The following is a 25,270-nucleotide window of genomic DNA, read 5'->3' as shown; positions in this document are numbered from 1 at the left end:
ACCCCCGCCTCTCACGCTAAGCTCGACCCCCTTTAGGGCGGGATCTCCCACTTTAGCCAATTCTGGGAGTCGAACCCTGGCGGTTTGTACTCTTCCTTTCCAATGAGAAAAAAAAGAAGCCGCTTGCTTCCAGCGACCAATCGGAGGAGGCGGCGCCTGGTTGTCAGGCAGGTTTGTAAGAGTTCGGGCCAATTGGAACACAGACACCGCTCGACCCGGGCGCAGCGCGCAGGCGGTGGCGAAGAGACGCCGAGCGGGCCGAGTGCGGCCGAGCAAAGCCGGAGCCGGAGCGGGGCCGCAGGAGCCGGGCAGGGTCCGGACGGGCCGAGATGCCCTATAAACTGAAGAAGGAGAAGGTGAGCGTGGTCCTTTTCCCCGCGCCTCCGCCTCGAGGGCCTGCGCGGAACTCTGGGAGGGGCCCGAGCCAGGCCCGGGACAGCCCCAGACCGACCCTCCCGTCCGGCCCCCGCAGGACTCCCCGGGGCCAGCCCTCCATCCCCGCTGCTCGTCGCACCCCAAGCCTTTGCCGCAGCTGAGAAAGCTCCCACCCTTGTCCGGGATATAGTCCGCCCCACATGCACCTCCCTTCCTCTCTCCACCGTCCCCCGGCCCAGGGTAACCTCCTCCCTCCAGATCCTGCCTCGCTCCCAGGTCACTCTCCTGCTTTTTCTCCCCCCATCACCTCCCCATCCCCCACCCGTTTGCCGTTTGGGACAGCCGCTTATTTGAGACAGCACCTCCCTCCAGAACTAGCCCCCCCTTTTCAGCCCCGCGCAGCCCCTTCTCGACCCTCCTCTTCTCACCCGTCTGGGCTTGGGCCTGGGCCTGCCTTCTCCACCGTCCCTTACAGCAACCTTCTCTCTCCCCGCCAAGCTCCTTGACCTAGAACAGCTCTGCTTTTCTCTCTCCTCCACCGAATCTGGCCTAGGCCCCTCCCTCTAGTTCTTCCTTCACACACAAACTTGTAAACCAGGACCGAACCCTTCCTTCTACTGATGGAACCTTGGAAGGCAGGGTGTCTGAGCGCGTTCAGTGCAATCCCTCCTGATACAGATGAGGAGACTGAGGCCTCGATCCGAGGGGCAGGGGAAGGGACTGGGCCAAGGTCACACAGTCTCCTGGAGGCCCATCTGTAATATCAGGTCTCCTGACTTAAAGGCCTCCTCTGTACCAAAGCCTTGATAACAGGCATCACCCCACTCCCAGGTTCATCCTAAACCAGTCACCTTTCATCATCTGGGCAGGCCCCTCCCCTTATTCCTAATTGAGGATAACCTTTGCATTTTTCCTTTTTTGTACCAGTGCTGGGTTTCTGTCTTTCCAGGGCCATACTATCCTCAAATTGGGAATCTGCCCTCACAGACAGATTAGCTTTTCTTCTTAGCCCACAGGCGAGCCACCCCTGGACACCCTTGCTTTTTGTCTGGTGTCCTGACAGGCCATTTCTTGATGTTGCCTTCTTTCACCTTCCTCCTCTACCTCCGAACTGCCTTCCCATCTTCTTCATTCCTGTCTTTCTGTATCCTCTATTTCCTGCTGTTGCTGAGGTCTGACTCAGAGGTGTGGTTCCTTTGAGGTACAGACTCACACAGAGGGTGCTAGGATACCAGTTCCAGCCTCCCCTAGCTTCTTCTCTTCCCCGGGGCTGGCCCCTCGCGGTGGACGCCAGCTCTGGCCTGGTGTTCTCTTCACCCACTTTATGACCCCAGAGATGTCTTGTTTTCCTTTGCCCTCTGATTGGCTGGGTTGCTGCTTGTGCCATCTCTGACCTTATCAATTAGACTCCTTATCCTGGGGCCGATGGAGATTTGCCAGGTGGCTCTGAGTCTGGATTGTCCCCATAACCTCTCAGGGCCTGAGATTCTGAACGTTGGGTTAGTAATGGTATAGGTGGCACTGTACCTCCTAGGGAGCTGAGCTGGGCAGGTTTGGGTGCCCCACCCAGGCCCCGTGCCCTTGGGAAGCAGGCATGCTGAGGTGGTTTGGGCAGCTTAGCTGTAGGTGATACACGCACAAGTCAGCCACACCAGGGGCTGAAGGGCTTCTACGAGGAGTGTGGAGAGGGATGAAATTCAGAAGAAGCTGATGAGTTCCTTGCCGATCTATAGCTTGTTTTTTTGTTTTTTTTTTAATTTTTACTTTTTGGTCATACTGCCCAGCCTGTGGGATCTTAGTTATCCTATCAAACCTGAGCCTTTTGCACTGGACGCATGGAGTGTTAACCACTGGACTGCCGGAGACATCCCTGATCTGTAGTTTTTAGTCTGCTGGAACAGATACTGTCTCATCCACAGAAAGCCTTTATCTACTAGAGGACTGAGAAGAAAATGTCTTAAGACTTTCTAGGACCACAGGTGTTAAGTGTTTGGTTGGGAAAGAGTATGAGAAGCATCGGGGTGCCTGGGACCAGGCACCTCTGATCCCCTTTAAGGTGTAACTTTCTACTTTTGATTTCCAGTTGCATTTGGCCTCCTTCTATGGTTGACAAGTCCTGACAATGTGACTGGGGTTTGCCTAAGTGGGGTGGGGACAGAGAGGAGGGGGGGATGGAGGATCTGTATTGCTCATCTGTCATTTCTCCCCTTTCTCCTTTATCTCTGGTGGTCCCATTCTTGGCCAAACCTCATGGCCTCTTTCCTAAAGCCCATTGCAAACCCTTAGTTAGGGGTGAGCCCTCCCTTCTCCCCTGGATTTGCAGAACACTTGGTAGGTTACTTATGGCCTTTTTGTGTTCCCTTGGACTGGAACTGTGGACATGTCTTTTCTTCCCCCTGAGAAAATAACTAAGCTCCATTTTGTTTTGGTGTCTCCCTTGTACACCTTAGGCGCTCAATGTATGAGCGCTGAGTCAACCCTTGGGGAGATTTGCATCCCTCCTCTTCCCTCACATTCTGATCTAGGACTTCTGTCTTTTTGGTTGCTGGGTGGAGGTGTCCCCACTCCCTCCCACTTTCTTGTTCATAATAATAGTAATAACATTGACTAACATTTCATTTTTCACGTGCCAGACACTGTGCTAAAAGGAACTAGGGGGACTTCCCTGGTGGCCCCGTGGTTAAGACTGCAAGCTTCCACTGCAGGGGGTGTGGGTGCAGTCCCTGGTCCGGGAACTAAGATCCTGCATGCCGTGCGGTGCAGCCAAAAAATTAAAAAATAAAAACATTAAATGAGCAGAAGGAATCAGGTACTTTGTCGGCACTGAATAGATAAGGAAACAGGCTCAGCAAGGTTAGTTAACTAGCCCATGATTGTGTAGCTACAAAGAGCTGGGCTGGGAACACACGGCTGGCTGTAAACCACAGTGCCGTGTGGCCCTGGACGGCTGGGCTGGGCTGAAGCATGTGCACTTCTCCTGTTGTCCTGCGGGGGCCAGGGAGCAAGGGTGGAGGCCTGGTTCCCACTGCCCACCACCCTTCAGCACACACCCCTGCAAGCAGCCGGGGTCTCTCTTTGGCACATTCCCTGAGAAAGATGTCTGAGCGCTGCTGGGTGGGTGGAGGGGTACAGAAAGGAACAAGGAGCCCACGGTCAAGGAGAGAAGTGAGACGTGTGTGCACGTGGGTCAGCTGTGTCCCAGAAGCCCACGAATGGGGTGTGTGCAGACGGTCGCTCCAGTGTTGCATCTTGCAGGCACCCCCTCATCCTTTTCCTCTCTGCCCCATGCTCTGTGCCCCTCCCTGGCCCCTTGGCGAGGGGTGAGGGTGCCCAGCCCAGTGAGGGACCACGGGGGAGGCGCTCAGCCGCCTAGAGCACACGCATGGCTCCTTCATGACTGGAGCTGCTCCACGCCTAGAAACAGCTCCCTGCCTCCCCGCCCCCAGGAAGCCTTCCCCCTGCTCCAGCCCACGCAGCGCTCGCTTCTCCCTGAAATCCTTTAGCCCCCATCAGCATAATCACTGGGTTTAACACTTCTCACTGAAGGGGCTCAGGTGCTCAGGAGTCACAGGATCTCAGAGCTGGCAGTGATTTCCAAGTCCCCCAAACCCATCTGCTTTAAGGCTCGGGTCCCTTTTGCGTCGTGCCTGGGAGGAGGCCTCAGTGCACCTCTGCTCGCCTGCTGTCAGGTGGGTCGCTGCCGCCTCCCTACAGCAGGTTTCTGTGCAGCTGCTCCAGGAGAAAAGTCTTCCTCGTTTGTAGTCTCAGCCTGTCTTCCTGCCACCTTAGCCCGTGGCTCTTAGGGCTTCTGGATCCACGTAGAACAAGTTGCATCTTTAGTCCACATGGCAGCCCTTCATTTATTTGTAAGGATCCCTCTAGCTCCCCCACCCGCCAGGGCTCCTCCCTCCCATTGTTAACTATCCCAGTTCCTGCAGCTGTTGCTCTCAGGACATGCTTTTGAATATACTCCCAGTATGGGTTGTATTTCCCTCCTGAACAAAACCTAGGGTTTGTCTTTGTCCCTCCCAAAGTCTGAGGCTCCCAATTGAGCTAGAGCCTCCAGGATGGCTCCGTCAGTGCCAAGGACACGCACGCTGCACAGGTCTGCTTACTGGACGGCAGGTCACATGAGCTGCCGTGGCAGCCACAGCACATGGATGATTTGTGTTGAGCTTGCAGTCAGACCGAAATCCCCAGGTCTTTTTCCCATTCTCCCCATCCTGTTCCCTGGGCAGTTGTTTTTTTTGGCCTGGAGCATAGGAAGGGATGCTGGGCAGGCCAGGGCTCTGAGCCCGCAGCCAGGTTCCCAAGGGAGACTTCAGACTAGTGCTTGCTCTTCGTAGCCCTTCAGGGCCTTACCCCCATCCCTGACCTTGTGCTTGTCCACCAAGGCCTTCTTGGGACAATCCCCATACCTGTCAGCATCCTTGGGCCCCACTGATTATGCCAGTAGCAGTTACTAGTCTGGGTGCTGTTTGTGATGTCCAGAAAATGCTTCCCGGTCTTCCCAGATAGCCTCGGGTGTACCGTGATGACCCTTCCCTCTAGCCTGAGAGCCCTAGGCCCGCTCTGCCCACTTTAGCCAGAAGCCAGTCTGAGCAGCTTGTTCCAGGATTCATTTCCCTTGAGCCTCCTCGCCCTCGTTCTTACTTGACAGAGGCCCTGACTCATACACCAGTCCTGTGAGGTGAAGAAGCACGATCATGTTGTATTATTGTGTGTTGGAGTTGTCTTTCTAACCAGATTCTAAACTCATTGGTGCCCTTGCGGGACCGATCTCCCTTGGTGTACCCCAAACCCCACCCTACTCCCCCAGGTTTAAGGTACATGCTCAGGGGTCCTGACTGATTGATTCAATTGGATAATTGGATAAGACCGAAGGGATGTGGATAGGGTCTCCCCCTGCCTGATCAACTGCTAACTCTCCATCTCCTCCTCTCAGGAGCCCCCCAAGCTTGCCAAAGGCACAGCCAAGCCCAGCAGCTCGAGCAAGGATGGTGGAGGCGAGAGCACGGAGGAGGTAATGAACGTGGGCATTGCCCTAGTTATGCTGCAGGCAGCAGCTCCAGCTGCGTGATGGCCAGTGGGATGAGGGGTCCCTGAGGGGGCCAGAGGTTATCAGGCAGAAGGGAAGGAAAGGCTGGCCAGACCATCCTCAGGTAGCATTCACTTTGGCTGCTATGGACCAAAGACGCCTTCCGGTTTTCCCGACTCCCCAGCCATTCTTGTGAAAGTCAGTTCTCTGTCTGCCAAAGGGTTGAGAATTCCTTTTCTTTTAGGGCAAAAAGCTGGGGGGGTCCTGGGTCCTGGGGAAGAGGGGAAAGTGCACAGGTGCTCAATGGGGGCGGCAAGTGACCTCAGCGTGGCTCTGGGTGGGACCGGGGGTGGGGAGTGGCCAGTGTCCCTGAGTTGGGCAGGGCTGGGCCTGCTGCCCTTGGTGTGGATCAGATGGGAGCTGCTGAAGGACAGTCATGAGCAGAGGTCAGCGCAGCCTGGCAGTCTAGGGCCATAAAGTAATAAATGGCAAGCTGTGCACGCACAGGATGGGGGAGGGACTTAAGGAAGTCTGGAGTGTGTCCGTGGAAGTTTGGGAAGTGTGCTCAGTGGGATGCTCAGATGCTGAACGGTCCTGGGAGCATCAGCAGGTGTCTGTGTTACCCAGAAGCTAGCGATCCTTGTTACTATGCTTCCCACCTCCTGTGCTAAGCTGTTCAGAGGGATGGAGATGAAAAGGATACAGAACTCCCTAATTCCAGGCAGGTCTTAGGGATTGAGGTGGCTGGTGGAGAGGAGATGGACTAAAAAGATGGGGTTAACTGTGGCCCTTGATTCTTCTGGAGACTTCTGGTCCCTGTCACTTCCAAAGAGGGCCAAGCACTTTTTACACCTGTAACCATCATTTTTCGCTTCACTCAAGTGGTGGGAGGCAGCTGGGGAGGTTTGCCTCACCTTACAGAGGTGGGAGTTGAGGACCACAGAGGAGGAATTCTCCTTCCTCTGCACTTACCCTGGCGTCCAGACACATGTCTCGGCTTGTCCTTGTCACCTAGTGCTGGACAAGCAGTGGCTTGTCCCCAGATGTGTTTCCCCCACCACACTATGAAAGCAGCTGGCTTCCTCCTCTGTGTGCTGGGGCCCTCGGTTCACAGGAGGTCACCTGGAGATGCTTCTGTGGGGGGCGCCCTCTCCGGCCTCAGTCTCCCCTTCAGGAGCCATGACACGTGGGACCTGCAGGGAAGGTGGTCAGAGCCAGCAACTGATTCCAAAACGGCATGAGAGACTTAGAAACAGGATTAAGATACATATTTATTTGGCTGCACTGGGTCTTAGTTGCAGCATGCAGAATCTTTAGTGGGAACACATGAACTCTTAGTTGCAGCATGCGGGATCTAATTCCCCGACCAGGGATGGAACCCAGGCCCCCTGCTTTGGGAGCAAGGAGTCTTAGTCACTGGACCACAGGGAAATCCCAGAAACAGGATTTAAAGGGACAGAATGGAGTAGGTCAGGGGCAGCTCCCACCTTCTGCCTGACCTGTTCCTGCTTGTTCAGTTACTGGACAGATTGGCCATCGTTTTCTGCAAGCAGCCCTCCTGGACCACCCACCCCCATCCCCATGCCCAGGGCATCAGGGCTTCTATATCACCCCACGGCAGCGCTTAACCACAGCAGTAACGAAACAGTTCCTGGGAATTCATTGTGTATCAGTTGTCTCCTATGTTAGCCTGTGAGCTCCAAGAGGCTCTTGTTCACACCGAAGGGCCTGGCACACAAGAGGCACCAGCATTTGAATGCATTCATGAGTGTGTGAGCAAGCAAACCAGCTTCAAGTTAGACCTGGAAGGGGCCTGAGAGGCTAACTGTCTTCTTTCATAGGTAGGGAAATGAAGGTCCAAGCAAGTTAAGAAAAGAGCTGAGACTAGCTGCTGTGATTCCTCTGCCGCCCTCTGGAAAAGGAGAGTGTTGCCTTCACCTTGGCCTCTGTTTTGTGAAACGGAGCCTCACGTGTCTGAGGCAGCTGCAGGAATTCTGCTTTGTGAATTTGCAGAAATGCATGAGGGTGGTCCGGCAGAGGGATGGTGGAATGGTTGGGGACCAGGCCATGAGGCCCAGAACATCAGACACTGTTTGACATAGTCCTTCTCTCTCTCTCTCTTTTTTTTTTTTGGCCATGCTTCCCGGCTTATGAGATTTTAGTTCCCTAACCAGGGATTGAACCCAGGCCCTCAGCAGTGAGAGAGCAGAATCCTAACCACTGGACCATCAGGGGAGTTGCCAGGCACAGTCCTTCTCTTGCCCTTTTTCTAATCCTGAACTTTGGGCTCTTACAGTCAAACTTAACCTGTGTCAAACATTTGCCGGTCTTTCCAGTTAATCCTAATAATACTTCTAGCAGCCAATGTGTATTGTATTGAGCAGGTACTTGTGTATAGTTTCCTAGGGCAGCCATAACTAGTTACCACCAACTGGGTGGCTTAAAATAACAGACGTTTACGGTCTCACAGCTCTGTAGGCTGGAAGTCTGGAATCAAGGTGTCAGCAGGCCATGCTCCTCTGAGGGTCTAGGGAAGACTCTCTTCATGCTTCTCTCCTTTCTGGTGGCTTTCTTCCATCCGTGGTGTTCCTCAGCTCATGTACTCAGTCGTGTCTGACTCTTTGCTCTCCCAGGAGCTGTAGCCCATCAGGTTCCTCTGTCCATGGGATTTCCCAGGCAAGAATACTGGGGTGGGTTGCCATTTCCTCCTCCAGGGGATCTTCCCGACCCAGGCATCAAACCTGCATCTCTTGCATCTCCTGCATTGGAGGCAGATTCATTACTACTGAGGCACCTGGGAAGCCCTTGGCTTGTAGGTGCATCAATCTCTGACTCGGCCTTCACTCAGCATTCTCCCCTGTGCCTCTGTTGAGTCACTAAGTCACGTCGGACTCTTTGTGACCCCATGGACTGTAGCCTACCAGGCTCCTCTGTCCATGGGATTTCCTGGGCAGGAATATTGGAGTGGATTGCCATTTCCTTCTTCAGGGGATCTTCCCAACCCAGGGATTGAGCCTGTGTCTCCTGCGTTGGCAGGCAGATTGTTACCACTGAACCACCAGGGAAGCCCCCTGTGCCTCTATGTCTGTGTCCAAATTTCCCTTTTAATAGGACACCAGTCATGTTGGATTTAGGGCCCACCCTAATCCAATGTGACCTCATTTTAATTTGATTACATCTGCAAAGATCCTGTTGCCAAATAAGGTCACATTCACAGATGTTGATGTAAATTTTGGGGGGACCCAGCACACTCTGACCCAGGCAGGGTGCTAATTACTTTGCATGCACTTGATCTTATAATCTTCTCATTTAATCTTTACAGCACTCCCCTGAGGGCATCTGTTATCATCCTAAGCTCCATTTTACAGACAAAACTGAGGCTGAGTGATACTTGTACTGGGCAGTAAAACAGCAGAACTGGAATTCAACCCAGGCCTGTGTGGCTTGGGAGCCAGTCCTCTGGTGTTCTTAATGACCTGATAGGCTGGTGAAGAATCTTAGAATGGAAAAGAGTCTTGAGAGATCAGGTCAGACCTGCTGCAAGCCAGGGGTCTTTCCTGGTCTGTCTTTGGAGAGAGCACTTCATTGCTGTGGGCTCTTCTATGCGCTGTGCCCTGTCTTGAGTTCTGGGAGCAGGGACAAAGGGAGGAGGAAGTAATCTGAGTCTCCTCCACTTCAGCCTGACACCCCTGTAGACAGAGTTGTTACCCTGAAAGCATTTTTGGTCCTATCAGGCCTTTTACTGAAAAACTCCTGTTGTCATCTCATTGCTCACAAATTCAAATTCCCACCCTCAGCCCTCGTGGGCTGGCCCTGCCCTGTCTTCCAAGCCTGCTAGACCTCCCACCTTTCAATGCTATGAGCCTTATTGATGTCATCCCATTAGTCTGGGGGCTTCCCTGGTGGCTCAGACGGTAAGGAATCTGCCCGCAACACAATGCTGGAGACCTGGGTTCAATCCCTGGGTGGGGAAGATCCCCTGGAGGAGGGCATGGCTGTCCATGCCAGTATTCTTACCTAGAGAATCCCATGGACAGAGGAGCCTGGTGGGCTACATACAGTCCATGGGGTTGCCAAGAGTTGGACACGACTGAGCAGCTAACCAGAGAAGGCAATGGCACCCCAGTCCAGTACTCTTGCCTGGAAAATCCCATGGACGGAGGAGCCTGGTAGGCTGCAGTCCATGGGGTCACTAAGAGTCGGACACGACTGAGTGACTTCACTTTCACTCTTCGCTTTCATGCATTGGAGAAGGAAATGGCAACCCCCTCCAGTGTTCTTGCCTGGAGAATCCCAGGGACGGGGGAGCCTGATGGGCTGCCATCTATGGGGTCGCAGAGTCGGACACGACTGAAGTGACTTAGCAGCAGCAGCAGCAGAGCAGCTAACACACACATTAGCCTGGACTGCTTTTTTTCCCCTCTCCTTTCATTCTTTTTATTTAAAAATTTTTTATTTTATTTGTTTATTTGACTGCGCCGGGTCTTAATTGTGGCTTGCAGGATCTAGTTCCCTGACCAGGGATCAAACCCAGACACCCTCGTTGGGAGCGCGGAGCCTTAGCCCCTGGACCACCAGGAAAGTCCCCTTTCCTTTCATTCTCTGCCTAAACCTGTGTTTATCCTTTAAGAGCTGAAGCAAAAGTCACCTCTTCAGGGATGGCTTCCCTAGTTCTTTAGGCAACGTTTGTCACTCAGCCCTCTGTGTTCCCAAACCTTTTGCCGCTCTCTGGTTTCGTATTGCCCATGTACTAATGATTGCTTTCGTGTCTATCTTGCCAACTGAACTGTGAGCGCTTTGAGGGCAAGGGCCCCACTTTATTCACCTTTTCATCTGCAATGCATAGTGTGATTCGTGAATAAATGAAGGACTGCATTAAGCACAGGTGGGTAGAGTTAGCTCTTGGTGTTAGTACAGGAGAAAATGCCTCTCTGATTTCCAGAGTTTTAAACTACAATGATCTTCATTCAGCCAGTTAATTCACCGTGCAAAAGCTATAACATTAATCTTTCATTTTTCACTGATAATTTTATCTTTCATCTTTTTCCTACAATACCTTCTATAGTGCTTAAATTATATTTCTACGTGCCAGTTTATGTTTAAATATATGGGTTTAATGATTACTGGTGCCTACGTTAGGTTCAGCTTGAAATGGGATTGGTTCAGAGTGGGCAAGTATGGTTGCAGTCTCTCCTGAGCATGGGTATGATGTGTCAATTCATGGCCCCACTGGATTGCTGGAGGTCTGCATCCAGGAAGGCTTCTTGGAACTTGAATCCTGTTGTAAGTTTAGAAGTGGGAGGAGGGGACTTCCCTGGTGGGCTACAGACCAGTGAAGTTGCTCAGTCGTGTCCGATTCTTTACGACCCCATGGATTGTAGCCTACCAGGCTCCTCCATCCATGGAATTTTCCAGGCAAGAGTACTGGAGTAGGTTGCCATTGCCTTCTCCAGGGGATCTTCTCAACCCAGGGATCAAACCCAGGTCCCCCAGATTATAGGCAGACGCTTTACTGTCTGAGCCACCAGGTGATCTACTGGTTATGAATCTGCCTTGCGATGCAGGGGCTGCGGGTTGGACCCTGATAGGGGAACCAACATCCCACATGCTGTGGGACAATTAAGCCTGCTCCCCGCCCATGTGCCATGACGAGAGTCCGTGACCTGCAACAAGATCCGACGCTGTGAAATAAATAAATGTTAAAAAAAAAAAGAAAAGAAATGGAAAGGAAGGCTCTTCAGGCAGAGGTGACAGCCACTACGGAGTCTCAGAAGTGGGAGCAGGCAGGATACAGGAGAGGGTAGCGGGCAGGTCACCAGCTTGCTCTTGGGCAGTGTCCACCCATACTTTGATGGCTGCAGAAGGTTCTCCTGGAGATGCCCCTGCCTCTCATCTCCAGCCCAGGTCAGTGAAGGAGACATTGGATGCTAGAGCCTTAAGGAGAAAGGGTTGAACATTAATGAGTTCCTGGGACACACTCATACTCTCTCTGACAAGTATGTTTCCTAGACCAGGACTTTGCTGGCCAGACCAGCTGTCTCTCAGCTGCTCCTTGTATCTGGGGCCTGGGAGCCAATGGTCCTTCTAAAACCAGGGTGGCCCAGTGGGGTGGGGTGGGGACAGGGCAGGGCAGGCCAAGCTGGCTCAGCGGCTCTCTGGCCACCCCAGCCTTCAGTCCCTGCTGGGGAAGGGACCTTAGGCATCAACTCATTGGGTGGTTTTTTTAAAACTGATTTTCAGCTATGCAACGTCTGTTTTCTTAAAACCTTACTTGGAGAATGTTTGGCAAACTACTGATCTAGTCCAACCCTCTGTTCGTTAGCACAGAAAATTGAGGTCTTGCTTTTCCCTTTTTGGGAAGAATGCCTCCTTTCTCTGGATGTCCCCTCAGTCAGAAGTTCATGCAGATGCGGGTTTTTGCATCTTACCTGGGCGGATGGAGAGAGACGTCTTATTCCTGAGTCTCACTCCTCAGCTGCCGCCGAACCCATCACTGTCATCTCCTCAGTGTTTCTCACTCCTGCTGTGCCCCGACCACTGTGCAGGGCTTTGTTTGGAGGGTCCCCGGCGGGCACAGGAGGGGCCTGTGGGGATGGGCCTGGGCTTGGCCCCTCCATCTATCAAATAACCAGTCATCTGCTGAATGCTTGCTAGGTGCCAGTGCTGAGGAGACCCAGAGGCATACAAACCAGGGTCCTGGCTTTAAAGGGGCTTGCTTTCTAGTGAGGGGATGACACACACACAGAGCGAGCAAGAGGTGTCACTGGGGATGATCACAGAGCCAGTGGAACAGGCAAGCAGTGTCAGGAGGTCGGGGGTGGAGTGGGGACAAGCAAGGCCTGGAGAAGGCTTTTTGCAAGAAGGTGGGTCTTCTCAAATATTTATTTGGCTGTGCCAGGTCTTAGTTGCAGCTCTCGGGATCTTTAGTTGTGGCATGTGGAATCTAGTCCCTTGGCCAAGGATTGAACCGTGGCCCCCTGCATTGACAGCATGGAGTCTTAGCCGCTGGACCACCAGGGAAGTCCCTCTAAGGAACATTTGAGGTGCTCGTTTGGGGGATTTCCAAGGATGGGAAATGATAAGAGTATTAATAGAGAAGATACTACTTATAGGACACTTCCATGTGCCTTGTACTGTTCATTACAGCCCTGTGAGGTCAGTCCTGTCGCTGTCCCTGCTTTACAAATGAGGCTCAGAGAGGCTATGACCTCCTGGAGGTGGTATTGTTGTTCAGTCGTTCAGTCGTGTTCAATTCTCTGAGACCCCCTGAACTGCAGCATGCTAGGCTTCCCTGTCCTTCACCACCTCCCAGAATTTGCTCAAATTCATGTCCATTGTGTCAGTGATGCCATCCAACCATCTCATTCTCTGTCATCCCCTTCTCTTCCTGCCCTCAATCTTTCCCAGCATCAGGGTCTTTTCCAGTGAGTCAGCTCTTTGCATCAGGTGACCAAAGTATTAGAGCTTCAGCTTCAAAATCAGTCCTTCCAATGAATATTCAGGGTTGATTTCCTTTAGGATTGACTGGTTTAATCTCCTTGCAGTCCAGGGGACTCTCAAGAGTCTTCTCTAGCACAACAGTTTGAAAGCATGAATTTGTCAGTGCTCAGCCTTCTTTATGATCCAACTCTCACATCCATACATGACTACTGGAAAAACCATAGCTTTGACTAGATGGACATTTGTCGGCAAAATGATGTCTCTGCTTTTTAATAGGCTGTCTAGGTTTGTCATAGCTTTTCTTCCAAGGAGTAAGCATCTTTTAATTTCATGGCTGCAATCCATCCGCAGTGATTTTGGAGCCCAAGAAAATAAAATCTGTCACTGTTTCCACTGTTTCCTCATCTATTTGCCATGAAGTGGTGGGACCAGATGCCATGAAATTAGTTTTTTGAATGCTGAGTTTTGAACCAGCTTTTTTACTTTCATCTTTCACCCACATCAAGAGGTTCTTTAGTTCCTCCTTGCTTTCTGTCATTAGAGTGGTATCATCTGCATGTCTGAGATTGTTGATATTTCTCCTGGCAGTCTTGATTCCAGCTTGTGAGTCATCTAGCCAGGCATTTCACATGATGTACTCTGCATATAAGTTAAATAAGCAGGGTGACAATATAGAGCCCTGATGTACTCCTTTCCCAATTTGGAACCAGTCTGTTGTTCCATGTCCAGTTCTAACTGTTGCTTCTTGACCTGTATACAGGTTTCTCAGGAGGCAGGTAAGGGGATCTGGTATTCCCATCTCTTTATTTTATAATTATTATTTTTTTAAAGAGTATTTATTTATTTGGCTGCCCTGTGAGTTTTGACATTCAAACTCTTAGTTGCGGCATGTGGGATCTAGTTCCCTGACCAGGGATTGAACCCAGGCCCCTTGTGTTGGGAGCATGGAGTCTTTAGCCACTGGACTACCAGGAAAGTCCCTCCCATCTCTTTAAGAATTTTCCACAGTTTGTTGTGATCTACACAGTGAAAGGGCTTCCTTGGTGACTCAGTCGGTAAAGAATCCACCTGCAGTACTGAGACATGGCTTCTATCCCTGGGTCAGAAAGATCCCCTGGAAAAGGGCATGGCAACCCAAACTAGTATTCTTGCCTGGAGAATCCCGTGGACTGAGGAGGCTGGTGGGCTATAATCCATATGGTCTTAAGTATATGACTAAAGCGACTGAGCATGTATGCATGCACACAGTCAAAGGCTTTAGTGTAGTCAATGAAGCAGAAGTAGATATTTTGTTTTGAATTCCTTTGCTTTTTATATGATCCAGTAATGTTGGCAATTTGATCTCTGGTTCCTCTGCCTTTTCTAAATCCAGCTTGAACATCTGGAAGTTCTCGGTTCATGTACTGTTGAATCCCAGCTTGAAGTATTTTGAGCATTAACCTTCCTAGCATGTGAAATGAGTATAATTGTATGGTAGTTTGAACATTCTTTGACACTGCCTTTCTTTGAGATTGGAATGAAAACTGACCTTTTCCAGTCCTGTGGCCACTGCTGAGTTTTCCAAATTTACTGGCATATTGACTGCAGTACTTTCACAGCATCATCTTTTAGGATTTGAAATATATCAGCTGGAATTCCATCACCTCCACTTTCTTTGTTTGTACTAATGCTTCCTAAGGCCCACTTGACTTCACACTCCAGGATGTCCAGCTCTAGGTGAGTGGCCACACCATCTTGGTTATCTGGGTCATATAGTTCTTCTATGTATTCTTACCACCTCTTGTCAATCTCTTCTGCTTCTTTTCAGTCCTTATAGTTCTGTCCTTTATTGTGCTCGTCTTTGCATGAAATGTTCCCTTGGTATCTCCAATTTTCTTGAAGATATCTCGAGTCTTTCCCATTCTCTTGTTTTCCTCTGTTTCTTTGCATTATTCACGTAAGAAGTCTTTCTTATTTCTCCTTGCTGTTCTCTGGAACTCTGCACTCAGTTGGGTGTATCTTTCCCTATCTCCTTTGCCTTTGGCTTCTCTTCTTTCCTCAACTATGGTAAGGCCTCCTCAGACAACCACTTTGCCTGCTTGCATTTCTTTTTCTTGAGATGGTTTGGTCACCACCTCCTGTACCATGTTACAAACCTCCATCCATAGTTTTTCAGGCACTCTGTCTACCAGATATCATCCACTGAGTCTATTCCTCACCTCCACTGTATAATCATAAGGGATTTCATTTAGGTCATATCTGAATGGTCTAGTTGTTTCCCTTACTTTCTTCAATTTAAGCCTGAATTTTGCACTTCGGAGTTCATAATCTGAGCCACAGTCAGCTGCAGGTCTTGTTTTTGCTGACTGTATAGAGCTTCTCCACCTTCAGCTGCAAAGAATATAATCAGTCTGATTTCAGTATTGACCGTCTGTGATGGTCCTGAAGATTACCCAGCTAATAAACAGTACAATCAGGGGTCAGACCGAAGTCTGTGCTCTTGACCATCAAGCTCCACAGATAAGGATATGGCTGTTCTTGCAATAGAGAAACGGAGGCCTGAAGCGGGGAAAGTCTGAGGCACACCAGGCTCTGGCCCTACTGACCTTCTGCCTCTCTCCCCCATCCTCCACCGATGTGTGATCTGTCCTCCACGCACAGAGAGAGAGACCCCAGACTCCAGGGTGCCTTGCGCTCTCTAACCAAAATCACGCTGGCTCGGTGTAGTCCTGGCAAGCGAGGTATTTGGTGGCCGCTCTTGCCCCACTTCTTTGGGTTCCCCTGGTCAGATTGGTGTCTGGGGTTCATTTCAGGTGGAGGAGAGGGCCAGATGGCTGAAGCGGTCGTGAGCTACACTGGACTCACCGCCTGCCCAGGCTGGACCCAGCGCTCGTCTTCTGCCTCTGATCCCGAGATAGGTCACAAGCTTGAGATAATTGTTTTTATAAAAAATTCAAGAGCACACAAAGCATAGCTTGTGTCTTCCTCCTTGCCCCTTATTGCAGAGAATTTCATATTCTCCTGTTCTTTTTTAAGTATAATTAAAAAAAATTTTTTTGTGTTCGTTTGTTTTTTTGGCTGTGCTACATGTGGGATCTTAGTTCCCCAACCAGGGATCGAACCCGTGGCCCCTGCAGTGGAAGGGCAGGAAGCTTGGAGTCATGACCAGCAGACCACCAGGGAATTCCCCCCATTCTTATTTTATGAAGTGCGAGTTTGTGGAGGGGGCTGCAGAGGAGGCAGGGATGGCAGGTGTGAGGACAGGAGCACAGCATTCCTGTGGAGTGGGTCCCCAACTGGACGTGACCTCACTCCCATGGTCCCCCCACAATCTCTCCTCTGGTGGGGGCAGGGGCTGTCCTGTGGCTGAGTCTCCCCTCTCCCAGCCCCGCAGACCACCTGGGTGCGTGCTTCTGAAAATGGGCTTCGTGGGGCTCTGATTCCCGTGTCCAGGAGGAAGTAAAGAAACAGCTTTAGGAAATTAGCTGTCTTATAAAAGCAGTGTCAGCCTGTAAAAAAAAAAGTTAGAAGAGTAGGAAAAAGTCATGTCTAATTCTGCCGTCACAGGAGATGTCATGAACACAGTGCACTTGTTCTTTCTCTTTCTTAACCGGGTTTTGGGTTCTGTGCATGTGCTCTAAAATAGGTGAGCTCATTTTGTATATACAGGTTTGCATTCTGCTTATTTAACTTAGCATAGGGGGCAGTAGGGAGCAGTTTTCTCTCATTCTATAGTTTTAGGCTTTTTGTTTTATTTTTAATTTTTATCAATATGGTAATAGTTCAGAAAGCCAGATGGTGTACTGTTTATATATGTATGTATATTTTTAATTAAAAAAAATTTTCTGGCCATGTTGTGTGGCATGTGGAATCTTAGTTCCCTGACCAGGGTTTGAACCTGCACCCCCTGCATTGGAAGCCCAGTGTCTTAACCACTGGACTGCCAGGGAGTCCCAGATAGTGCTCTTGGGCTTATAATGAACAGGGCAGCCCTGTCCCTGGTCTTTCTTGTCCTGTTGTGGCAGCCACATTCAACTCCTAACTCTTTCCTTGGAGGTTGACTTTTCTACTCCAAATAACTTTTTTACTGCTTTTTAAAAAAAGTTTTCGAGGTTCAGATATCTCTTGACTTCCTAATGTGGAAAGTTAAGGCCCCAGTGTCTTATACCTCTGTGCCCAATTTTCCCCTCCTCTCAAAATACTTACCATCCATTTTGGGTAAATTACTATGACTGTGTAAATATTTTTCACAGCTGAACCACGTATGATTATACTGAGTACATAGTTTTCATAAACATAATTTTAACTCTATGATTTCCATGTATTCATTTATGCATTTGCCATTATATGACCATAAAAAGTATTTTCCCACTAAACCTTTTTTTATATTTAGGATTTTTCACTTTTTAAAATTTCCACACCCTTTAAAATTTTTTATTTATGTGGCTGTGCTTAGTTGTGCCTTGTGGGATCCAGTTCCCTGACCAGGGATAGAACCCAGGCCCCCTGCATTAGGAGTGTGTAGTCTTAGCCACTGGACCACCAGGGAAGTCCCTATTTAGAATTTTTCTTAAACTGCATTTCTAGAAGTTAAACTACTAGAAGGAATTTCTTTCTTTTAACTAGAGAATGTCACATATTCGGTAAATGATAAAATCCAGTAATCTCCAGCATACTGCTTGATGAATTTTTACCTATGTTTGTGCTATGAACTACCTCCCTGATCCAGTCAAGATACAGAATGTTTCCATTAATCAAAAGGTTCCTCATGCACCTTCTTAGTCACTTCCCGCATCCCCCTCCCCTCCCCGGTGCGCACACACCACTGGCATCTCCACCCTGGCAGGAGAGCCACGGGTCTCACTTCTGTCACCATCAGTCTGTCAGTTAGCTTTGGCTCTTGAAGAACACGAGTGAGTGTTCTGAAGGCTCTTCGTGCACAGGCAGTGGGCATCACTTTGGGTGACATGGCTTCTAGGCCACTAACTACCTTCCAGGGCCACAATCTGAAGTTACCTGTGACTCTGGCCTTGGCTCCTTTGGGGCAGGAAGCAGCTGTTTGTTGCTCAGGCCTGTAGAGGCATAAATGGACCTGGGGCTGGGGGGTTTGTCGTGGAGGTGGCTGGAGGTGGGGCAACGGACCAGGGCAGGAGTGGGAAGCAGAGCTTGGAGAGTGGACTTCAGTGAAATGCTCGTTTGACCAGGCCCAGCCGCAGCCGCAGCCCCAGCCCCAGCCACAACCCCAGCCGCCATCATCCAACAAGCGTCCCAGCAACAGCACGCCGCCCCCCACGCAGCTCAGCAAGATCAAGTACTCGGGGGGCCCCCAGATTGTCAAGAAGGAGCGACGACAGAGCTCCTCCCGCTTCAACCTCAGCAAGAACCGGGAGCTGCAGAAGCTTCCTGCCCTGAAAGGTACTCGGGGAAGGTCAGGGGGGCTGGGGATCAGGCCGAGGGGACAGTGGGCGTCAGCAGAATGGCAGTTTGGGGGGGTATTTGGGGGGTGGACATTCTAGAGAATGTGAGGGGGATTGTGCTGGGGTGCCAGGGGAGCAGGATGGCAGCAGGAAGCGGGAGGGGAAGGCCCTGCGAGGCGAGCAGGGCAGTGCAGTGAAGGACCAGGGAGGAGACCTGACCGTGGCCCCCCTCCCCGCCCCAGACTCGCCCACACAGGAGCGGGAGGAGCTGTTTATCCAGAAGCTGCGCCAGTGCTGTGTCCTCTTCGACTTCGTGTCAGACCCACTCAGTGACCTCAAGTTCAAGGAGGTGAAGCGGGCGGGACTGAACGAAATGGTGGAGTACATCACCCACAGCCGCGATGTCGTCACTGAGGCCATTTACCCTGAGGCCGTCACCATGGTGGGCGCTGGGGAAGGGGAAGGCAGGCGGGGCAAGGGCCCCGGACGAGCACAGACGGAGCTCTCACCTGGGCCCTCTCTACCCCTCAGTTTTCAGTGAACCTCTTTCGGACGCTGCCCCCTTCATCGAATCCCACCGGGGCCGAGTTTGACCCCGAGGAAGATGAGCCCACCCTGGAGGCCGCCTGGCCGCATCTCCAGGTACCAGGGCGAGGGGGGCCGGGGCCTAGCTGTGGGCAGTGGGGTGCTCTGAGCCCCGCAGCAAGGGGGCGCTCGCAGTCCTGGGGGAATGCCCCTAAGTGATATTCCTTTCCCCCCGCAGCTCGTCTATGAGTTTTTCTTACGTTTCCTCGAGTCTCCTGACTTCCAGCCAAACATAGCCAAGAAATACATTGACCAAAAGTTTGTCCTTGCTGTGAGTCCCTGAGGTTGCTGCCTCCCCCTCCCTCCAGTCCATCAACTCTAGCCCCTCGTCCCGACTCATCCCAGCTGCTTCTGCTGAATATCGGTACTGTATTGGGGTTCAGCTGTGTCTACTGCAAACTGACTCGGGGGTCTAAACAAACCTGTGTTCATAGAAGCTTCCAGCATAATGGAAGAAAACACAAAAGCAGCAGAGTTACTGCTCACCGCCGCCCCCCACCCCCCAGTGGGGTATGCAGGGTGCATACCCAGACATCACCGGGGGGACAGCAGTAGCATAGAATCACTTCCCAGGGGCTTGGCCCCACGTGTCCTCTTTGGCCTCAGAGAACCTCTGGGCTTCCCCTGGCCAGGACCCAGGTCACCCCAGCCCCGGCCTTCCCCAACTCCGGCCTCACTGCTGCTTCTCCTCCTGCCTGCTCCCAGCTCCTGGACCTGTTTGACAGCGAGGACCCTCGAGAGCGGGACTTCCTCAAGACCATCTTGCATCGCATCTATGGCAAGTTTTTGGGGCTCCGGGCTTATATCCGTAGGCAGATCAACCACATCTTCTACAGGTGAGGCCAGGAGCCGGGGCTCAGGAGCAAAGCAAGCCCCCCACTAAGGTGGAGGTGGGAGAAGGGCGGTAGGTGGGACTTGCAGAAGGGCGGAGGGGTATCGGGGGTTATCAAGAGAGCCTCTCTTCCTCCCTCAGGTTCATCTACGAGACGGAGCATCACAATGGGATTGCTGAGCTCCTGGAGATCCTGGGCAGGTGAGAGGCAGGGCGGGGGCACACAGGTCTGGACAAGGTCGGGCAGGGGGAGCAGGTGCCTTGAGCTTGGACCTGGCCCTTTGGTCCTAACAACCCTCCTTTCCCTCCCAGCATCATCAACGGCTTTGCCTTGCCCCTGAAGGAAGAGCACAAAATGTTCCTGATCCGGGTCCTTCTTCCCCTTCACAAGGTCAAGTCCCTGAGTGTCTACCACCCTCAGGTAAGCTTCCTTCCTCCTGGTGTTTGCTGGCCCTGGGGGCAGAGACAAGAGGGAGGGGGAAGCATTCTGGCTTTGATGCAGCGGCAGAGGGAGTGAGGGCGGGATTCCTCTCTGCCTCCCCTTCTGTTCTGAGGTCTGGTATCTGTTACTGATCTCTGTGACCTTCTGAGCCCTGATGTCACCTCCTTTTTCCCTCAACCTCCCACAGCTGGCATACTGCGTGGTGCAGTTCCTGGAGAAGGAGAGCAGCCTCACCGAGCCGGTAACTACCCCCCGGGCCCAGGTTCCACCTCTCCCCATCATCAGTCCTTGCCAGTGGGTACCTTTTGAGCAGCGCCAGAAGCAGGTTCCCAGGAGGGATGTAACCTAACAGGTGACATGGTTTCCTCTCTGAAGGAGCAGGAAAAACCTTTGTGCACCCAGATCCAAGCTGGAGAAATACCAGCACTTAGCCAAGGCCACCCTGCGCCCAACAGGGTCGGCGGGGAGAGGGCAGGAAGGCTTCCTGGAGAAGCAGGCAGGGGTTGAGGGCGAGTTTTATTCCAGGTCCTCCTCCTCTCACAGGTGATTGTAGGCCTCCTCAAGTTCTGGCCCAAGACCCACAGTCCCAAGGAAGTGATGTTTCTCAATGAACTAGAGGAGATCCTGGATGTCATTGAACCTTCAGAGTTCAGCAAAGTGATGGAGCCTCTCTTCCGCCAGCTTGCCAAGTGTGTTTCCAGCCCCCATTTCCAGGTGAGACCCAGGCCCAGAAAATCCCAGCCCCGGCCTCCCAGAAAACCGAGGCAGGGCTTCAGCCTAGTGAGCCATGTCCCCACTGAGTCCCGCTGGTCCCCACCAGGTGGCAGAGCGTGCCCTCTATTACTGGAACAATGAATACATCATGAGCCTGATAAGTGACAACGCCGCCCGAGTCCTGCCCATCATGTTCCCTGCGCTCTACAGGAACTCCAAGAGCCACTGGAACAAGTAGGGAACTGGGGTGGCACTGGGCAGTGAGGATCTGGTTTTGGAATATGGGAGGGTGGGGATGGACTCAAGAGCCAGTGGTCTCACCTGGTCCTTCAGCAAGCCGGGGCTGGCACCCACTGTATATTAACAGGGCCTTGAGGGACTGACTGGGGAGAAAAGATACCCACATGGGAGATCTGTGCCATCCAGCACCAGATTAGTGGCCTCTATCGCATCTCTTCTTGAGGTCAGATATTCTGCAGCTTTGGAGAGTTAATTCCATGTTGTGAGAAGCTGATGTGATCCTCTTAGAATGTATTAAATCCTAGTGTCGTAAAAAAGCTTTCCTGCTAAAAGCAAGTGTGTGGGAGGCCATTAATGCTGGGTGGAAGAATGAGAAGTAATGGGGAAGAGTGGGCTCTTGGAGTGCATGGTTCAGGCAAGGATGGACAGGCAGACCCATATTTGTAAAGGGCCTGAAATGCCAGTCTCAAGTCACATGATCTGTCCAGAGCAATGAGCTTATAGCTGCAGAGGCTGATGGGATGGGAGGAGTCTGCTGCAAAGCTCCAGAGACGCCTCGTGGGAGAGTGAATTGAGGCCCTGGCACAGTAAGGGTAGTGCCTCCTCTAATCTACCTCAACTTTCTTCCTGGCCGCAGGACAATCCACGGGCTGATCTACAATGCCCTGAAGCTGTTTATGGAGATGAATCAGAAGCTGTTTGATGACTGTACGCAACAGTACAAGGCTGAGAAGCAGAAGTGAGTCTCTCCTAGGGGGTGTTTCTCTTCCACACCAGCCCCCGGGCTTCTCTCTCAAGTCCATCCAAATCCTGTCTTTGCTCCCTCCCTAGGGGCAGGTTTCGCATGAAGGAGAGAGAAGAGATGTGGCAAAAGATTGAGGAGCTGGCCCGACTTAATCCCCAGGTGAGCTGGTTCTGCCATCGCCCTGCACCGAGAGGTCCCCGCTGGGGGTAGGGGAGGGACGTTTGAGGAGGGTGGGGAAGCGGACAGGGCCACACACCACCCGGGTGGCCACTTGTCCGCCTCCTTTCCTCCCAGTATCCCATGTTCCGAGCGCCTCCCCCTCTGCCTCCCGTGTACTCGATGGAGACCGAGACCCCCACGGCAGAGGACATCCAGCTTCTGAAGAGGACGGTGGAGACAGAGGCCGTGCAGGTAGGAGCGGGGAGCACAAAGACAAGACAGCCCTGGGAGGGAGAGGAGGCTGGAGCCGCAGAGCTGGGGACTAAGGGGAGGAAGACAGTGGGGTTACTTGGGGTACTCGGTCGTCATCCCCCACCCTCTGCACACGCACACACAGATGCTAAAGGACATCAAGAAGGAGAAAGTGCTGCTCCGGCGGAAGTCCGAGCTGCCCCAGGACGTGTACACCATCAAGGCGCTGGAGGCGCACAAGCGGGCGGAAGAGTTCCTAACTGCCAGCCAGGAGGCCCTCTGACCTCCTCGCCTCCCGCCGCAGGGCAACGGCCCACTCGGCCCTGGGACACTGCCCCAGCCCTCCTCCACCCTCTGCTCCCCACTGGTTGACTTGGGGCAAGGCAGGGCCTCTCTGCTCTGGGGAGAGGGGGACGCGGCCCTGGAAGCAGGGTCACCCAGAGAGTGGCCCCTCTTCTCCCCCAAAGGTGTTCATGCCTCCCTGCGCCTAGTACAGACAGGCTGGGCACGGCAGTGCTCGGCGCTCTGACAGTGACATGGGGATGCCTGGCCCCCTCCTGCTCCTCACCCCACAGCTACCTGAGGCTGCTCTGAGAAATACACACAGAAATAATACGCTCCTCTCCCCCTCAGCCCCAGGTGCCCCCTCCTTGTCTCCCTCCCCTGCAAGTCTGTAGGGGGCAGCAGGAGACGATTCTCACCAAAGTTGTGTCAAGCCCCACTGGCCCCTGGAGTGAATTAGCCGGAGGGGAGCCAACCCTCAATGGCCCAAATAGGCCCCCAGCCCCAGAGGCGTGCAGGCTGATGGGGCTGCATTATTTCCTCTTACCCCTTGCCTGACCAAGACAACACGGGAGGGCAAAAGGAGAAAAGCATAGGCTCTGGGCCACAGCTGATGAATAGAGGGCCCAAAGGGACCGAGAGAAGGGGATGAACAGACGCCCGACCCTGTGCCCCCTCTCCGGCGAGCAGCAGCCCTGGGATCACTGACATGGAAGGGACCACCCCGGGGCTGACTGCCTTCCTGTGTTGTTGGTCCCCAAAGCCAAGAAGGAAGCAGGGAGCAATGCTCCAAGCATGGCTCCCCCAACACCTATTTATTTCCTTGTTTGTGTTGATGCTGGGCAGGTCCTCATTTGTCCCTTTCAGGTACCTTGGAGGGGTGAGGGGCTGGGGAGGGCCAGACCCAGGTTCTGAGGGCATAGGCAGTGCAGCTTTTGGCTGTGTACATAGGGTGCTTTATTCTCCAGAGTGATACATGCTACGGTGGGTTGGGCTTGGGCCGATGTCCCCATATGTACAGAACTGAATAAAGTGGGTCTCTGAGAAGAAGTCTGATTTGCCTTGATGTGGAGGGGAGCTGGGGAGGATGGAGATGGATGTGACAACCAGGATATGTTCAGTCCTGTGCTGGTTCTGGCCTGGAATACAGGGAGTTAGGGCAGCTCTCAGGGTAGTCACTTCCAGGCAGGGGCGGCTTGCCGGGCTTGGAGGGCCTTCTGTACCACGTCTTCCCACTGGGCATCTGATATCTCGCGAGCCCAGGCAGGAACCCCTGGCGCAGGCAGGCTTATGCCAGCCATTGTCCTTTTCACCAGCTCTACATGTTCTGAAATCACAGGCAGAGACCAGTTAGTGGGTAGGAATGATGGGACCAGCTCCCCTCCCCATTCGTATTAACTCAGAGATTCTGGACTAGTAAGGTCACTGAATTTGTCCAGTTATTCCTAAGGAAGCCTGCCCATCCTTGCAGTCTAAAAAGAATAGCATTTCACCTGGATTCTGAAGTCCGAAAAATCTTAGATTATAAACTTTTTTTAGGAGCAGGATGTTCCTCTGGGACTTCCCTCTATTGGCATTAACCAGTCCCCTTCTTCCATAATTATGCCAGAGTAAAAGAATGATCTCTTTTACCTGGGTCCATGGGAATAGAGCTGTGGTTGTTCAATGCTGTAGCTCCCTGCTCATCTTCGTCCTCACTTTCTAGTGGTGGGTCCGGCAAATGAAGCCCCAGGGCCTGCAGAACCCAAGAAGACAGTTCAGGGTCAGTTCTTCAGGGACTCCTGCTCCACCTGCTCAGGAACAATGCCTCCCCCACATACCTGGATCCGATCCTGGATATCAGCAACTACATCTTCTCCATCCCCCACTGGTGCCAGTTCCACCTCCTCTTGTTCAGGATCTTGGTTCAGAGGCTGGTAGGAGTAGCCAGCTGGTCCTGCCCCTGTTTCCTCTTGTTCTTCCTCTGGTTCCTCACTGCTCCAATCCCCAGTGCCTTCCGTGGGGCCCTGATGTGGCCCCAGTTCCTCAGTCTGATTGGGGAAGATACGTTCAGGACCCATGGTGTCGCCCCCTAGAACTACTGCTGCCATCGGGCAGGGGCTGCAAGAACAGGGAGGCAGGAGAACACGGGTCGGATGAAATTAAATCCACTTTCAGCCTCTCAACCAGCTCCTGGTGGTCTCCTGCTAAAGTCCACAAACATTTAAACGCCTCGAGTTTCCTGCACTCCATACCACCCAGCCTGTCCTGGCCCCTCACTTCTTAAAACCACTCTTATTCCTAATTGAGGCCCACCCGCGTTTCTCTGACAATTCTTAAATAGCCCAACCGGAGGCCATGCCACCTCTCAAGACACCCCTTCGAGAACGCCCCCTCCCCCCAATCCACTTAGGAACTCCGGGTCGCCAAACAAGATACCTCGGACTAGGCATACCCGTCCCCTTCTCTCCCCTCCAAGGGCTTCCCCTCTGTACCGCCTGACAAACGCTCTTCGGGCCCCTGGGGCTCCCTTCAAATGGCCCGAGTTGAGGCGTTCCCCACCCGCCCCACCGATTCTCCGCAGTGGTGTTTCCGCGCGCCTTACCCGCTCAGAGCCCGCGACCCAATCCGCACCTTCACTTCCGGCGGGGCAGGACGTGCGGGTGGGGGCGGGTGACCAGACCCAGCCCCGCCCCACGCTCGTGATTGACGGGAGCTTGGACGAAGAGCCCGCCCCTTGCCCCGCCTCCACCACCTTCTCCCAGACCCAGGACTACATTACCCAGTAAAG

At 52.5% G+C, this 25,270-nt stretch overlaps 2 protein-coding genes across 3 annotated transcripts; one reads left to right on the top strand and one right to left on the bottom strand.

The window, feature by feature from the left end:
- Nucleotides 1-198: 198 nt before the first annotated feature.
- PPP2R5D (protein phosphatase 2 regulatory subunit B'delta) lies at nucleotides 199-23,550 on the top strand. Of its 2 annotated transcripts, XM_006069234.3 has the most exons (16): nucleotides 199-356; nucleotides 5,321-5,398; nucleotides 18,037-18,247; nucleotides 18,492-18,691; nucleotides 18,781-18,891; nucleotides 19,013-19,105; nucleotides 19,540-19,670; nucleotides 19,808-19,867; nucleotides 19,979-20,087; nucleotides 20,296-20,349; nucleotides 20,652-20,822; nucleotides 20,929-21,056; nucleotides 21,700-21,801; nucleotides 21,894-21,966; nucleotides 22,102-22,218; nucleotides 22,364-23,550. In XM_006069234.3, exons 1-16 carry the CDS (start codon nucleotides 330-332, stop codon nucleotides 22,499-22,501), a joined length of 1,803 nt encoding a protein of 600 aa, XP_006069296.1. In that variant the 5' UTR covers nucleotides 199-329; the 3' UTR covers nucleotides 22,502-23,550. The 2 variants fall into 2 exon arrangements, with proteins under 2 accessions (XP_006069296.1, XP_044785778.1); XM_044929843.1 differs by lacking the exon at nucleotides 5,321-5,398 and having other exon boundaries at nucleotides 206-356.
- On the bottom strand, nucleotides 23,434-25,237 carry MEA1 (male-enhanced antigen 1). Its single transcript, XM_006069228.3, has 4 exons — nucleotides 25,085-25,237; nucleotides 24,321-24,600; nucleotides 24,133-24,235; nucleotides 23,434-23,827 (listed from the first exon to the last, which is right to left on the bottom strand). Exons 2-4 carry the CDS (start codon nucleotides 24,588-24,590, stop codon nucleotides 23,676-23,678), a joined length of 525 nt encoding a protein of 174 aa, XP_006069290.1. The 5' UTR covers nucleotides 24,591-24,600; nucleotides 25,085-25,237; the 3' UTR covers nucleotides 23,434-23,675.
- Nucleotides 25,238-25,270: the final 33 nt, after the last annotated feature.

Source organism: Bubalus bubalis, chromosome 2 (assembly GCF_019923935.1).
Source record: "Bubalus bubalis isolate 160015118507 breed Murrah chromosome 2, NDDB_SH_1, whole genome shotgun sequence".
NCBI classification, from domain to species: Eukaryota; Metazoa; Chordata; class Mammalia; order Artiodactyla; family Bovidae; genus Bubalus; species Bubalus bubalis.
This window is presented reverse-complemented; position numbering and strand designations above follow the sequence as displayed.